Source organism: Pocillopora damicornis, chromosome 11, assembly GCF_964200805.1.
Source record: "Pocillopora damicornis chromosome 11, jaPocDami1.2, whole genome shotgun sequence".
NCBI classification, from domain to species: Eukaryota; Metazoa; Cnidaria; class Anthozoa; order Scleractinia; family Pocilloporidae; genus Pocillopora; species Pocillopora damicornis.
The window spans coordinates 9,765,433-9,781,521 of NC_142680.1; the positions used below are offsets into that span (position 1 = coordinate 9,765,433).

A 16,089-nucleotide genomic window follows, 5' to 3' on the forward strand; every position below is an offset into this window, starting at 1 on the left:
GTTTCTGCTCTGGGAGCCCCTATGGGGAATAGAGATGAAGATGTTGACGATGAACGACCTCAAAAGTCTCTTTTGAGGGTTTCTGGTATAGACAGTGTTGGGGAGCGTGCTAGAAAGTAGGAGATGTTGCAGAAATCAGAGGAGGACCTAGAACAATACCTGCAGAAGACAGGTTTTCCTCTTGTAAGGCATGCATCGGGTAAGGGGAGGGGGGGGGGGGTTGAGATACTTGGCTTTAAGAGTAAAAGAACATACTAGTGGAAGCTAACAGGTATAACAAGTTACCAGTTAGGCTTATTGGCAATCAAGCCATTGCATCATCTATCTTAGCAAGAAAGGCAAGTATCTGAGAAACTGGTTGAGGGGCTTTTTACTAGAATGGAGACCAATCCTGCCCAGTTGCAGAACTGAAAGAAATGTGTCGTGTGTATTTTGACCAAATGTCTGTCTTTTTCATCCAGTGTTAATATCACAACATAGACAGTTGGATATGCCATTTTCTATCAAGAAATTTGCTTTTTACCAGGTATGGGGGAAGGGGGGGGGGGATGTTATGGCATTGTCTCTTGGCAGGCAAAAGAGGCCAAACATTCTGGAGTGAAGGAAGATTTGACCTTAACTAACGGTCAGATGATGTAAGCATCACCACTGGTAAATGGTGGCAAGTAATATGAAGCAATTATGTTCCCTCATTTTACCTCCCAGAACATCAACCAACGCCCTCTTCTTATACCTCACACTACCAATCACGTTCTCCACCACACTGTTACCAATCAAATATTTGCAATTGTGGTAGAAATAAAAAACTGATTTGCTTAGTTGTCAAGTTTGCATGGTTGTGGTTGACTCTTATGAGACAACCTGGTACTGAGAGCCTGAAAGCAAGCCACTTAAATCAGTAAAACATTCGCACATGCGCTGACATTAACCTATGGTTGGCGGAGTAAAAACTGCTTCGTGCGATCTGATTTGGAAGCGTACGATCCGAAACTTTCCTTCTAACAAACAGTGTCCTAAAAAGCGTCATTCGTGTGCTATAAATGACCCGAGTCAATTCAGCGGTTAACGATGTACTCCCAAGTTCGATCGTTTTCATCCATTCCACGTTCAGAATCTCAGTTATCCCTTCTTTTTTACTCTCTACTAAAACTCTCACCATTTTGACTCTAACAACTTGTTTTTACATGAAAGAACGAATCTAAGGAATTTCCCTTTCTCCTCATCAGATTTCTAGTGGAAAATGTACTTATGTTGAAAAAAGAAATGCCTTCTTGGTCACTTTATTACTAATAAATTCGGATAAGCTATTCTGATCTGGACTTCATTTCATGTGTTATAGGGGAAGATGGTAAAAGCTTCAATTCTCGCCAAAGATCCCTGATACCAAATTGGTTTTGCACAAAAATTAAATTTTGCAATTCTCCACAATGCCTGATTGACATATATATAAAAATAACTTTTTTACTATTCCGTAATTACATGAATTTCGTCTCGGTAGGCACTAACATATTTAAAGATAATTTGATAAACCAACAGTTCGCTACAATTTGTCACTAATCTTTAGTTTGTTGTCATAATTAAGCGGTTTCCGCCTGTTCCTTTTTCATTAAAAGCCTTAGAAGCCGCTTCTTGTCAGCCACTATGCGACTTTCCAAATCTTCAATTTCCCTCTTAATAGCGTCATTACTGTGCGACGCTGACTCCCTTACTTTGGATTCAGAGTTCGCTGTTGATATAGAAGAACTGCGCGAGCGGGAAACCCTATAGTGCGTTCGCGATGACAGAGGCGTGCAAGCTCGTGAGAAGTATCTTGATTGTGAATTAGATCGCGAGTTTCGAGAGTCTTGTGACTGGGAATGTGAATTTCGCGATCTTGATTCGCGTGATCGGGATTTCTGTGACTGCGAACCTCTCGACCTTGATCGTGATCTGCGTGATCGTGAGTCCCTTGTCCGTGATTTCTGTGATCGTGAGTGTCGTGATTTGGAGTTTCGAGAGTAAGACCCCGATCTTGAACGAGATCGACCATACTCCTTTGTTCGTCTACTGTCAATTTTCTCGCCGCGCGTTTTACGTTTGCAGTGAGTCTGGGATGGACTTAAAGAGGACTTTCCTATCTTTTCTTGACTGTGCTTACCAGATTTTCTTGACGAAGATAAACGTTGACTGTCATCTCTCAACCGTCTTTCCCTAGAGTTTGATCGCCATCGACGATGTTCTTCAATCGCACGCTCTTCAACCGAAAGTGAACGATCCCTTGAGCGCGTTTTAGCATTAACAGAGTGACTTCGCGAACGTTTGTCTTCTTGAAAAACTCCCCTTCCTTTAGACAGCAGTCGTAATCCAGATTTTGACCGCGATCCAGACCCTTCCTTCCTTCGTTGAAATTGCGTTGCATCGTTGCACGAAGGTCCTGGCCGAACAATGGAAGATACCGGAGAGGTAGAGGTATCACTACTGATTACAATAAACTCCTCTGGAGATGAACAAAATTCTGAAGAAACAATAGAGAGATTTGTAGAACAAGACGGGCCTAACCCATTATCAACATGATTAGTATCTCCACAAAGTGTGCCTCTGTCTCGTTTCTCGCTCGATCTTTTAGACTCTTTCCTTTTATGTTTGTGTTTGTGTGAATTACGATGATAGTGATGGTATTGATGCTTGTTCTCCGTTTCCACTTGTGTCTTCTCTCCAACAGTTTCCTTGGAAGACCTCTTTCTGTTACTACGCCCTATAGAGTCGGATGACGCATTGGACGCTTGATAATTTGTCGTGGGTTCAATGTCTACTAGAGTTGTTTGCGGACCAACTGATGAGTTCGATGAAGAGATGGTCACAGTCCTTTCCAAACCAGCTCGACCATTAAGTCCGGATGTGCCTGGTGATGAGCTTGGAGACCACCTGTTGTTTACAGTTTGCTGCGCTGGAGAATCTCTGTTCCAGTCTGTTTGCCACAGAGTTTCGCCAGAGGGGCCTGGAACAGGTGTATGCCAGCCTGATGTAGAAAGGGGACCGCTAGACATTAATATTGTGTTGAATACCTCAAAAATTAATTATTTTTACCCGATTCAAGTTCTTCCTTTTCCCTTCTTGATTTTTTTTAAATTTTTCCCCAACCAAGTTGAGGATTTGAAGCTGTCATTACCCGGCCGAACTGTTAAGAAAAATTTCGCGTTGTTGGCACTAACAATTTCTGATAATATTATTACATGCCAACATTGAGTATTTTTGAGAATTCTACCTTAATGAGACGCTTTGGAGTGTTACACCACGGAAATTCACATGTAAACGTTGCCCAACTATTTTCCTTATACTGCTCTCCTCTATTCCCATTTAAGCGTGTATAATCCATTTTACAGTTGCCTGCTTGGTTGCCAAGCCTTTGAACAGGAGTGAAGCTAAGACTGATTGACCTTGGTTTGATACAAACGTTACTGCTTTTCAAATGTAAATTACTTTGTTGGTCTTTATTATCATGCTAACTAGATGCTGGTCTCTTTCATAGCATAGTCACCTTCAGCCTCGCTTCAAAGCAAAGGCTTGGCGACTAAGTACACAACTGTAACATGGCTTTTTATGAAAACACTAGTCATGCAGTTATCCTATTATACTATTATACACCACGCCAACGTAAACTCATCGGCCAACACAATCCACAAAGCGAACAAGGGAGGGTTAGGTCTAATAACGTTGCATATACAACGGCTTTAATTCCGATATAAAATGGTTATAAACGGTTCAGACCTGAAGTTTGACTGTGAAACACAGTCGGCGTATCTCTGGGTTCCTGCTCTGACTCACTTGGCCAGCTATACTGCGCACGCTCATCATAAGCAGTCATATCAAATGGCGAACGAGCAAAGCCTATAAACTCGTGGATAAAATGATCTGTTTTGTCAAATAGGAAAGGCTGCAGCTGGCGAGAAAACTCTTCAGAACTAAGCTCAACCCTGAAAATGTAATAGTACAGATTTAAAAACTCAGCCTATCTACATGAAAGGGTAATTTGGTATTATCAATTGAGTTGATAACGTTTCAAGCCTTAGCCTGTCTAAGTTTGCTCTGACGAGAGGTTAACGCTCGAAACGATAGCTTTCACACCCTTTACGTTGGCCAATTTACTTTTTCAACTCAAATGATAATGCTAAATTACCCTGTTACACTCTCCCATCGACGCAGCACCACAGTTTCTTTAGAAACTTACCCCCTTTATCCACATAAAAGTTTTGGCTATCTTCTATCTTTTCTCGTTTCAGTGAAAAAAAAAGAAAGGTTTAATTCTTAAACTGAGATGTTTAGTTGTTTTGATCAAGGGGGTATAAGTTCTCTATGCGCCGTAGTAAGCGTCAAAGAGCTCTTTTCGAGCCAAAGTAAGGACAATGTCCAATCAGAAGAAAGGAAAATACTTCTAAGAGCCAATGAGACCTACAGTATAAGTAAAAACAACCAAACTGACTAAAGCGCGGGAAAACGCAGGCGACCGAGTCGTGATTTGTTTTAGTTTTTCATTTGATTGGTTAATTAAGAGAGTGGCGCGAGTTTTCTGGACCAATAACAGAGCGAAGTAAAGCAAAACCAATACAATCTCGGATCACACGTATTTCCGATATTCAGTCGAAAATTTATTTAAATGGCAAGAAGTAATTCTGATACAGACGGCATTCCTTACAACACAATCATGGAGTGATTCACATCTAAACATGACTTACTTGTTGATCAGAGACAAAATAATCTGAAGAACAAAACTGACATGACTCTCCACGTCATTCAACAACGCCCTTAAATCCGTAGTAAGCCATGGAATCAGTCGGTGGGTGCAAGCAGGATTGGAACGGAAAAATTCTGGTGCTACGAGAAAAAAAAACAAGTTTAGTCTCACCCAGGTACATGTTACTGCGGGGGCTTACATCAAGTCTTGTAGCATGAAGAAACCAATAATATTTCTTTTTCCCCCTAAGTGCAATGTTACCCTCTAACCCCTGGAATTTCTTCCCCCATGAACCCCTTACCCCCCTGCCCACAGAGGTTGTAACTGATATCTGATATTAACAACTATTCACGTGGATATTCACCAAGCAAAAAAGGCAAACTAAATATCCACCACCAGCCACCAACACAGAGGTGTATAACTGTTTTAGTATAAACTAGAACAATGACATAATATACTGAGCGCATCAATATGAATTTAACCAATTTATTCCTGCAGCGATTACAGTATTTTCAGGCGCAAATTTCGCATGTGTCGTTCGGAGGTCAATAGTGAGGGATATTTGGAGTTTAAGTAGTCAATCAGAGTGTGTCTTCAACACTTTCCCCCTGTTTTAGTATCCATGACTAAAATATTCAGGCACTAAATACAAGTTAAGAGCTTGATATTGTATTGACTTTATATAGTAATAAATAAATGCACTTGTTTAATATCCTATCCCTTACTCTCTCGTTTGTGAATATTGTTTCCAAAACTTGGAAATAAGAATAACATCAAGCCTTTTATTATGTGATAATCTCAAAACTTACAAATTTCTCTCAGCCTCGGACGTCCTGTCTGAGTAACTCTTTGCACCCATAAGTTATTTCTGTAGATAGTCCTGTGTTGAACAAAAGAATAACACTTAATTCATTGTACTGGTGTGTATTTGAGAAAGTTATAATATACAGCAATGCCCGCATGTTCTGCAGGACCCCATGAGCATATGGTGCATGTAAATTGTGGTTGCACAAGCTTCCAGTACATGCAGTTACCTACGTGCCATAGGAAAAAATTCATGTGCAGTGCTTTACACTCAAATGCGTGTACTTATTTCATCTTTTATCATTCCCTACATGCATTTGCATGTACAAATGCACCAAGGCCTGACTATGTAGTGATACTGCTAAGAGAAATTACTATTTGATAACCCCTGAGGGGTGGGGGGAGAGGAAGGGGGGAAGAGGAGGGAAAAGCCATTATCTTGATTCAAAGCTTAGTCTTTAGTGTGTATCAATTTCACATCTAGGTACAGGCCTGCACATGTAAACAGATACAAGAGAGTACCTTCTCCTTTCACGACCCACTGTCTTTCTATCTCTTTGTGCTGCAACATGAGCCTGCTGTCGTCTACCTGGCTGCCCCCAGATGCCAGTCTCATTCCAATGGTGTTGTTGACTCTGCATCTGTTGTTGCTGCTGTTGTCTGTGTCCTTCAGTTAATGTTGTTCTGTAGCGGAAACGTCTCCCATCACTTTGAAATTGTTGCCGGTTGGTTGGCACATGTGAGTCAGGTTTGGAGAGAAAATGCTGATACCAAAAGAAAGAGTTATTTGAAATGGCTTATACCTACAGAACACCTTTCTGGGGTTGTTACTTTTCTGTACATGTCATAAGTGTAATCAAAATTCCTGGAAAAGACAGTTAGGAAAATCAAAGATGAACACTGCTTCTCGAAGTTACCAATTGCCGAATGAAATTTAGAGATGCGTCAGTTTGAAATAAAATTTAGGAGTGCAGGCACATCCTTGTAATCATAGTTTTTCCTCAGATACAGTGTTCCATTCTCTTTCAAGTTGCTTTACCATTACTTTTAAAATGAAATAACATTTTCATTGTAAGGCAAAAATTGCATTTATGAGATAACATTGCCTCACTGCATCTCCCTCAAGGCTTTTTCTATATGCATCCCTCTCATTACTCATAATTTGAATCAAATATGCTGATGATCAAACATTCAAAATTTTTTAATTTGTCTGTTTTGCTTTTGATTTTCATCAGCTACAATCCACAACAAAATTGATACATTGATCTTTTCAACCCTTCAAGTGAAACTAATCAGCCCCTTCCCTACCCCCCCAAAAAAACAATGTTGTAACTTGCTTACATGAACTTTAAGGGGTTAGTTTTGTACATTATTTATAGTGTAGTGCAAACAAAAGTGTTATTCTTCACATAAAAAAAAAATCTGTTTAAACACTGTGTCGACTAAGTTTGATGCTGGCTGTAGTCTGAGTACCTGAGTTCATTCTTTTAAACCAAACTGATATACAATAAAAGTATAATAAACATCTTCTGATTCTAGGTAATTTATTATTATCAACTGAGTTGATAGCCTAAATTGGTCACCATAATATGTTTCAAAGTTGATGTTTCGAGCATTAACCCTTGATCTTTGCTCTGAAAAAGGGCTAGTGATTGAACTTCAGCTATGAAACTCTTTATAGCGGCCAAATTACGTTATCAACTCAGTTGATAATAATAAATTATCCTGTTATACTCTCCCACCAATTCAGCACTGATAGAGTTTGTCTTCTTATCATGTAGTCTGATTGTCCAGACAAGGCTATTCAAGAATAGGATTGACGTCTTTTACAAAGGTTGCCACAGTGTAAGTCACCATCACTAACACCAGTCCTTCTCAAGATTTCTCTCAACTGAGTGATCAGAAAAAAGCCTGTAGGACAATACTCAGCTGACTGTTGGCCAACTTCTGGCTGACTTTCAGCCTACTTTTGGCCTACAGGGCTTTTTTTAGGGCAGTTCAAAATGGCAGTTACAGGTGTTCATGATTTTATACCTTTCCATTCATGGTCCTTGAGCTATGCACTTTAGCTCTAGACCAAAGTGGGGCAAATTTGGCTTTTAACTTGTTACATCGGGGAACTTAAACTCAGGTAGTATTGGAGGTTCAGGAATTGGGTTATAAGGTTAAATTTCAAAGTGTTCATCATGATTACCTGCTGGTAATTGTCCATAGATTTGACACTGTGAATAATTGATGTAAAGCTCGATTTGCACAGGGGACAGGTCCTGACTATTTCTGACCATTGTAAAATACAGAAGTAACAAAAAGCATCTACAAGATAGGTTAAGGTTCAACATTGTTTTATAGCATTTACCCATTACACCCTAAAGATCAGTAAGCCCATTCTCCATACTGTTCTCTATACAATTCCTGAGGTGCTGACAAGGAGAATGTTTTTATCAATCAAGAGCTTTTTTAGTAAGTGATCATTCCCTTGATCATGGATTCTTGTGACCTTAATGTTTGATTCAGGGGTGATATTGTAAGGCAAAATTAGAAGCTTGTCACTCTTAGGGGTTAAAGGGTTAACTTCGAATAGGTGTCCAACTTGCATAGGTTCTCTGTTAAAGGCAGACGTCGCAAGCATTTGAATTATACCATGAAGGGATGGGACTACAAAAGTCTGAATCATGCCTGACCTGGCTTTGAGATGAAAGGGAGAGATTTTATTAGTTTTAAACTGCAGGAGAAATGAGTAAAAAATATAGTAATATAAAAAAAGGATCCACAAAATGAAACACCCTACCCCTCAACCCACGTAAATTCCATGACAGCAATATCATTGCACAGTTTACCCAACACATACAAGGAGGGTAAATGTCTAATTTGCACAAATCAAACCCTCACGAATCTAGGTGATTGTTACACTTTGCTGCTGGATTTCAAAGAAAACAATTTATTTTCATCGAATCTTTACCTCAAGCTCATTCACGCATCTAAACTCATATTTCACTCATCAAAAGGATACGAAAGCACTTATCAAGGAATGCTTTGTTATCATATTCACTGAGACAAACCGAACATGTTGCATCTTTCGGACTAGTCCTTCCAGAAGAACATTGATCATCTGCTTGCAGATTTTTCTCGCAGGATTTTCTTTTCACATCGATGATTTGAACTTCATCATCACTGCTGAGCTCCACTAAATCGCAAGAAACATTTTCTGCGTACAGTTCTGATTGCGTAGACTGAAGCCCAGAACTGGTGTTATCATCTTTTTCTATCTGGGGAATCGAAGATTTTCCACTACACATTTCATTTGTGTCGAGTTTGGCATCTTCTTCCGGTGGACTGTCTTTTCGATCCTCCATAAATATTAAGAAGCTATTTCCTAGTAGGTATATAGTAGTTAGATTTCTTTCTTACTCAGCACCTTTAAGAGCCGATTGACTTTTGAGCCTGCGTACTGAATATTATTGGTAAGCGGGTCACTCGTTCCAAAAAAGGACAAAAAGCTACTCATGTATTTGCACCGATTTATTTTTACTGGCCCCAATCTCGAGCCCAGGGTCATTTTGGCTCCTTGTAAGCGGTATGGTCGCTTAAATAATAGTTATTTGGCAACCATACAACTGACAAGAAGCCAGAATGACCCTGGGCTCGAGATTGAGACAGACTAGGTGAAGGTTAAACTGTAATGTCTCCTTCTGCGAGTCGAATTCTGGCTGTTTAACGAATAAGGTGTTCATGTTGTTATTGCTCGGGAGTCAACCGGAAGGCATTTCCAAAAATTCAGTCATGCGCAGTTAAAATCGCGATTCCATTCTCCCAAAGGTTATTATTTAGCGCCCATGCTGCCAGGAGATTGTGCGGGTTATTGTCATACTCAACCACTGTTGCATAGGAATTAGCAAACCGCGATCATGAACATCATTCGAAATTTAGTCCGTCCTTCTCCGAAGAATGTTGTTCGGATCGTTCGTCTGGAAGGCACAATCGTTTCTCAGACTCGACGAGGGCCAGGTTCTTTGAATTTACGCAAAGTTGAGAAGCACCTGGACAAAGCGTTCGCCACCAAGAAAGTTAGGCCAAGAGCTGTATGCTTGGAGATAAACAGCGGAGGAGGATCCCCTGTTCAATCAAACTTAATTTTTAATCGAATACGGGCTTTGTCTAAAGCAACCAAAATCCCCGTGCTTTCATTTGCGGAAGACTTGGCCGCCTCCGGGGGGTACATTTTGGCATTGGCGGGTGATGAAATCTTCGTGGAGCCAAACACGATTATTGGCAGCATTGGTGCTCTGTCTCAAGGGTTTGGCTTCCAGGAAACTATAAAGAAACTAGGTTGGTAGATAAATCACAAGTCAAATATTTTCATTCTGCGAGGAATTGAGGAGTTGAAGCGGTTGATTCTTTCTTTGTGATGGGGTATTCAAATAAAGCACCTGAATCACATATCCCCTTTTTAATGGGTCCCCCCGGATTATTTGCTATTCACATACTTACCCCTCCTTATTTCTACAAAATTGCAACCCTCTGTGCAGCATGGGATGCTTTTTTTAGATCAAAGGTTGACAGGTTTGGGGGGGGGGGGGAGTTCCTTTCCCTCAGAATTCACCTGTCTTTTTCCCTTATTAAAGTTCCTCATAATTCTGCCTTCATGCTAGTGTCAGTCCCCCCCTTGTGTTTCCTTCACAGAAAGCACTACTTAAAATCCTGATAAAACAGTTGATTACATTGTAGAATCTTCCCCAAAAATGCTCAATTTTTTTGTTGTGACCATATGGAGAATTTAACACAAGGCAAATATTTTTACCTTAACACCCTAACATCATTGAAAATTTTCTCCATACTCTTCTCTATACACTTCCTTTGGTGTTCACAAGGGGAATTATTTAAACAGTCAAAGTTACAGTGTGGCAATCATCTTCTTCAATTTATTCTCATGATCATAATGAATAATCTAGTGCTATAATTGTAAGAAGAAATTAAATGCTGGTTCCTCTTAACCCTTTCACTCCCATGAGTGACCAAGGCAGAATTTCTCCCCACAATATCAGTATAATATCAAGCAGACAAGTGATGAGAGTGAAGAAAAATATCAATTAGGGGATTATACATGGATCCAAAACCAAATTCTCCAAACTAACAGCACAAGAACTGTATGGCAGACAGTAAGGAGAGTTACCAATGAGATATTGGTAGTAAAAGGGTTAAGGGCTACTACAGGTACATATCTAATTAACCTGAAGGTACAGAGGATGGTTGTGACTGTTCTCTTTCTTTGTTTCTTCATTATCTAGGTATGGAGTCGCGCATTTTCACTTCAGGTGAGCACAAGGTTCGATTGGATCCGTTCAGCCCTCTCAAGCAAGATGATGTCGATTATGTAACAAATGTGCTAAAGCAGATTCATGGGAACTTCATTGAATTGGTGAAGGAAAGGCGACCATCACTTGATGTTAAACATAAAACTGTATTTAGTGGTGATTTTTTCACTGGCAAGGATGCTGTCTCATTCGGTTTAGCTGATAATACCTGTTCTGATTTAAGAGCTGTTTGTCAGGCAAGGTTTGGCAGAAATGTCAAATTTGAGCGCTGTGAGCCTCCAAGTGGTGTTCTGGGTAGACTTAGAAATCTTGTTACTCAGATGAAAGTGGAGGTATCTATTAATGACATGTTGGAAGAGCTGACTTTAAAACAATACAGACCTTAAACTACAATATACTTGTTACAAAAAACTCATTGCAATTCTTTTGTCAATGTATTTTTTTCTAATTATTATCATGTTCTTTTTTAATTACAAACAATTTTGATAAAGACTTAAGAAAACATACAGCTTTATTCAGTTATCAAATTTGAGCAAAGTAAGCAGCATTTTAGTTTTGATAGTTTCATGTTAGCTCAAACCCTTTCATTATTCATAGCAGGTATACTTTCCAGCAAGCAGGTGCTAAATATTCTGATATAGTGTTGTAGCCATCATTTTGAATTGGCAAGACCAAGAAGTCTGGGACAAATGAGACAGTTTTCTATTGAGGTTGTTGTAAGAATGAAAACCTTGGGAAAGCAAAAAGGTTCAAAATAAATTTACCCCACCCCCTCTCTACAGCTGTGCTCTGTTCACATCAGGATTTCCTCCATCCTAACATTCCAATATTATTTGGAAACATTAAGTCAAAACATCTATAATTCATTAACAGAATGACATTTAACCATGCAAATGCTAGTCCTTTGTACAGCTGCTCTATCAGGAGTAACTGAACACTTCGAAAGAAAACCCAAAGAACAGCTGTAAAGGATGCAAAGCAAAGGTATTCTGTGAGCATGTTTGGTTACACAGGAGATGCCACCTGAAACACTGTTGTAACAATACTGAGTTTGTGTAAGCTAAATGAAGTATAAGAATATTTTGTGTGTAAATAAATAAATAGTTATATGTGTTTGAGTTATCTTTGATTAAAATCAGTTTAAGTGTGATTGTACACTTACTTTCCTCATTTAGTTTGGCCTTCTTGTGTTATCAAAGTTACCAAGTTATCAAAGGCGATACAACTGTCAGAGTAAAAATGGGATTTTACAAGCACATGTGCAGTTGTTGATTAATTCAAAGCCTAAAGTGTGTGCATATTTACTAAAAGCAAGTGAGTCTCAACTACTTGCTGTCTTCTTTAGGTTTCTATAGCAGAGTAGGGGTAGGAGAGCATCCTTTCTTACTATTCATGGGGACGGCAGTAGGCAAGTGGGCTGGAAGGGGTCCCCCTCTCTTTACCCACTTCTACTGAAATGAATCAATCACTGTGATGTTGCAAAACATCTGTTCTAATGTTACCTAATGCTCTCTGGTGAGACCCTTGCAATTCAGGACTATTAGTGGTATATCACTTTAATGATAAATCTTATGTACAGTATGTTTTTCCTTGCAAAATCCACTGTGAAAAGGAACAGTTTGTTTGCTTTCTCTCCAGTGAGCGACTGATTAATGTAATCAAAATGATGGGAAGATCATTTAGTCCAGCTGACTTTTGGTATGTCATAATGTTCTGAGAGACCATCAAGATAATCATTAAATTTCTGAAAAACAAAACAAAACAATAACATTAAAGCCCTCATGTCCAAAATAATTAATACTCATCAAGGATCAATGCTCCACATTTTAAGGTACTTCTGGTTTGCCTCCTTATCAAAATCTCTCACAGAGGCTGATTTGTTTATTATCAACAGTGCATGTAAACTTGAAATGGGTGAGTTGACAGATATATTTAAAAAAAATGAATTATGATAAAAAAAAATTAATAATGATAAAATAAACACAGCCGTGATCATAGTGGGACTTTTTCTTGAGCAACACAGATTCAATTCAAAAGACTGTGATAAAATATTTCTTAACAGCAGCTTTAGAGGGCATTTTGTTGATTTTCAAATGGTGATATCCATAGATTAATTATTGGCCAATTTGAAGACAATAGTTCTGTGGTTAGTTTATTTTTCAGAATCTTGAAACTGCATCAAGTTGGTAGATTTTCATAATCACTATTCTACAGACACATTCCATGTTGCATTGTCAAAATCTGGTAAGAACACATTTGGCACACGAGGCACAGCCAAGTACATGTATGTCACTGATGTTTTGATGTCTTCTGTAATCTGTTTCTGTACTGACCCTCAGAAACATAGAGTTTATTTGCTTTACATGAAAAATGCATCTGTCCTCCAATAGATCATAAGTAAAAACAATCAAAATGTGTGTGTAATATTCAGCTGGTTATCAATTCATCAACCATAATGGAGATAAAAATTATAAGTTTTCTGGACATATCCTTAATACATTTTGGAGTATATGTTTGAATGTACATACCTCAACTCTTTGTTTGTGGGTTTTCTCTGCCTTCTTCAAAATCCTCTCTGCTGCCTAAGTGAAGAAAAACAACAACAAAAAAAACAAATCGGTTAATTTTGAAATTATATTGACCTGTGAAAATGATAAAAAGTAAATTAAATTTGAAACGATAACTGATAACTAGAGATTTCTACTCTGTGTTACTCTAACTGATTTGTTCAACCCCTCAAACCCGAGAGTGATCAGCGTCTAATTCTCCTAACAGTAAATATCAGCTTTACAATTCAGAACTCTCCACGGGGACCAATTTACAATGTCGACTCAGTTTACAAAAACCAAACAACCTTGCCGATACTTCCTGCTTATCTTACTACAGTGCGAGTGAGCATGGATCAAAACGACAGGATCCCTTCCGCACGGGCCTGAAAGAAAGTGATAAAACACTCACTCTTTTCTCTTTGATTTTATCATAAGCCATTTCGGCTGGTGTCCGTGTATCCACCGTTTCCTCTTCGTGATCCTCTTCACTTCGATCAATTTTTCCTTTAGAGGTACTCTGAGATATATCTTCAAGTGCCTTCTTTGCCTTGTTCTTCTTTTTCTTTCTAAATGGAACAAAGGGGAAGCATGGAAACAGCTAAACTTGACGGTTCGAAGAAACTATCAAAGCTGAGAAGCGAAATCTTCCTTTGTAAAAGGACAATTTCTTGAGGAAATCGAAGAAATCTAAAATTCTATGACTAAAAATGTAAAATGAATGAAATTTTTACTTCTTAACGCCTCCATCTGTAACTCCTTTTAGCTTCAAAGTACCACGACTGACTCCTTCATAAGCGTCTGCCATTTTGAAATTTGTTCGATACCAAGCAAGTGTTGATTTCTGGGAGCGACTAACGGCACAAGGTCACGCATATTGGTCACGTAACTCCAAGTTACGTCACGCCAAGCAACTTTGAGTTCAAAATGGCACTTCCGTTCACAATAAGCGACTAAATACAGGAAGGGCTCCAATCTGTGATTGGATGATAAAAATGGTAAAACTTAATGAGTCATGAGTATTGTTTATTCATGTGTCTCGAAGCGGAACAATGAAATATCAATACGAGTGAAAACATCGACGTGTCAACAAAAAATGGCTACTTACATTACGAAGAAAAGGCAGAGTCTTTCTTGTTCAGCGAGGTGGTTCAGCGATATTCCGGCAATGGAAAAGTCATCCGCTGACAAAACTCATTCAGGCAGTTTAGGCGGAAGACCAGAGACTGGAGCCACTCCAGCATTTCACCGCCGACAGGAATGACTTCAACTCATGCGTATATTTTTTTTTTTTCGTTTTGGCTAAATAATTCAAACACTGGGATAAAAACTGAAAGAGCGTTCTACTAGGTTCTTCTTATTTTGAACTCTACAATGCTAGCAAATGAAGCCCTCTCTTATTAACACAGGGCATATAGTTTCTAAGTTTTAAAATGATGCAGCAACTGCATGTCACGTAACAACTCCACTAGACTTAAAAAAGGAAAAAACAAAACAAACGACAAAAAAATGTCTTACCAGTCAGACCAGTGACAGTTACTCTTGCACTGAATCATGTGGAAGTCCTTTGACTGTTTACAATGATGGTTTTGGGAAAATCACCTATCTCTAACTTTTAGGATGAATGGAGCTCATTAAGAATTGGCCCATGTGCTAATGGGCATTTATCACGATACAAAGCACACTTAAGAATTTGAGGATCAGCAATTAAACATTTGGCAAGGATTGCTCAGGAAGGCAGTTCCTCTGTGTGCATGTTTCAACTCCCAGTTCTCAAGTGCTCTCCAAACTTCCAAAGCATTTTATATACCTTAATGAATACTGGTACACTCCTGATGTGTGAAAAAAATGTTCTGCTAACATTTAAGTCCAGCAGTTTTAATAGAAATTCACTCTTCTCTGCTTTAGTGCTTACCCATGTGTCATTAGTGTGTGCAGTAATACGGATATGAATCACACTTGCAACATTGAATGCAATAACACAAATGTGCAAGCTACAGTAACAATAAAATATTTGTAAGGCTAGGCTGAAGCAAATGTGGTCTCCAGTTTCCAAGTGTGAACAGTATTGAGCATGTATGTGCCTTTGGGGTTAAAAATGACAAGCAGATCTTTGTAAGCTTTGCATATTGTGTGATTCAGCCGTGAGCAGGAGTGTTAGTAGTTTCTGGGGGTTTGGTAAGTTTCTGAGTTTGTAGATGTTTCCTCACCATTTTCATGTTGTGCCACCCCTCTTGTAGCCCCTGTAAGGATTGCCCTGTTTACCGCAAGCTGGTCATAACCGTTACTTCTAGCCAATCCCACACGAGGGGGCACAAGCAGAAATGTCACTAAACCTAAAGTATGCCAAATGAGGGCAAATAAATATGAGAAGATAAATGAATTAATGCCTGATATCAAAATGTCATCAGCTAATGCTTTTGTTTCAGATGCAATCAATAGTGCCTTTATTCCCTGGCTGGTTCCTTTGCATTACATTGTAGATTATAAAGAGAAGTATATCCACACGATTATTCGCCCTCATCTGGCATACTTTAGGTCTAGTGACATTTCTCTGACATATGCATGGATTTCGACACTCTAGCACAGCTCAGAATGTTAGGAATGCTAGGATAATATCCTAGCATTTCTAAAAAGTACTTACAGTTGAGGCCCCTTGTGTCCCCTCATGCTAGGACTATTGGAAGCCCAGTCCCCTATGCAGTTGTTATTTTGG

The 16,089-nt window shown here is 39.0% G+C and overlaps 3 protein-coding genes across 3 annotated transcripts; 1 reads left to right on the plus strand and 2 right to left on the minus strand.

Annotated features, from left to right (window-relative positions):
* Positions 1-1,402: 1,402 nt before the first annotated feature.
* On the minus strand, positions 1,403-9,001 carry LOC113666751 (uncharacterized). Its single transcript, XM_089188047.1, has 7 exons — positions 8,526-9,001; positions 7,710-7,828; positions 6,038-6,279; positions 5,521-5,591; positions 4,713-4,851; positions 3,748-3,953; positions 1,403-2,998 (listed from the first exon to the last, which is right to left on the minus strand). Exons 1-7 carry the CDS (start codon positions 8,866-8,868, stop codon positions 1,578-1,580), a joined length of 2,541 nt encoding a protein of 846 aa, XP_089044173.1. The 5' UTR covers positions 8,869-9,001; the 3' UTR covers positions 1,403-1,577.
* A 112-nt stretch (positions 9,002-9,113) lies between these two features.
* LOC113666752 (uncharacterized) lies at positions 9,114-11,937 on the plus strand. Its single transcript, XM_089188049.1, has 2 exons — positions 9,114-9,841; positions 10,801-11,937. The coding sequence occupies exons 1-2, from the start codon at positions 9,421-9,423 to the stop codon at positions 11,211-11,213; spliced, it is 834 nt and encodes a 277-aa protein (XP_089044175.1). The 5' UTR covers positions 9,114-9,420; the 3' UTR covers positions 11,214-11,937.
* Positions 11,252-15,880, minus strand: LOC149037388 (protein FAM32A-like). Its single transcript, XM_089188051.1, has 4 exons — positions 14,108-15,880; positions 13,786-13,942; positions 13,356-13,409; positions 11,252-12,571 (listed from the first exon to the last, which is right to left on the minus strand). Exons 1-4 carry the CDS (start codon positions 14,179-14,181, stop codon positions 12,503-12,505), a joined length of 354 nt encoding a protein of 117 aa, XP_089044177.1. The 5' UTR covers positions 14,182-15,880; the 3' UTR covers positions 11,252-12,502.
* Positions 15,881-16,089: the final 209 nt, after the last annotated feature.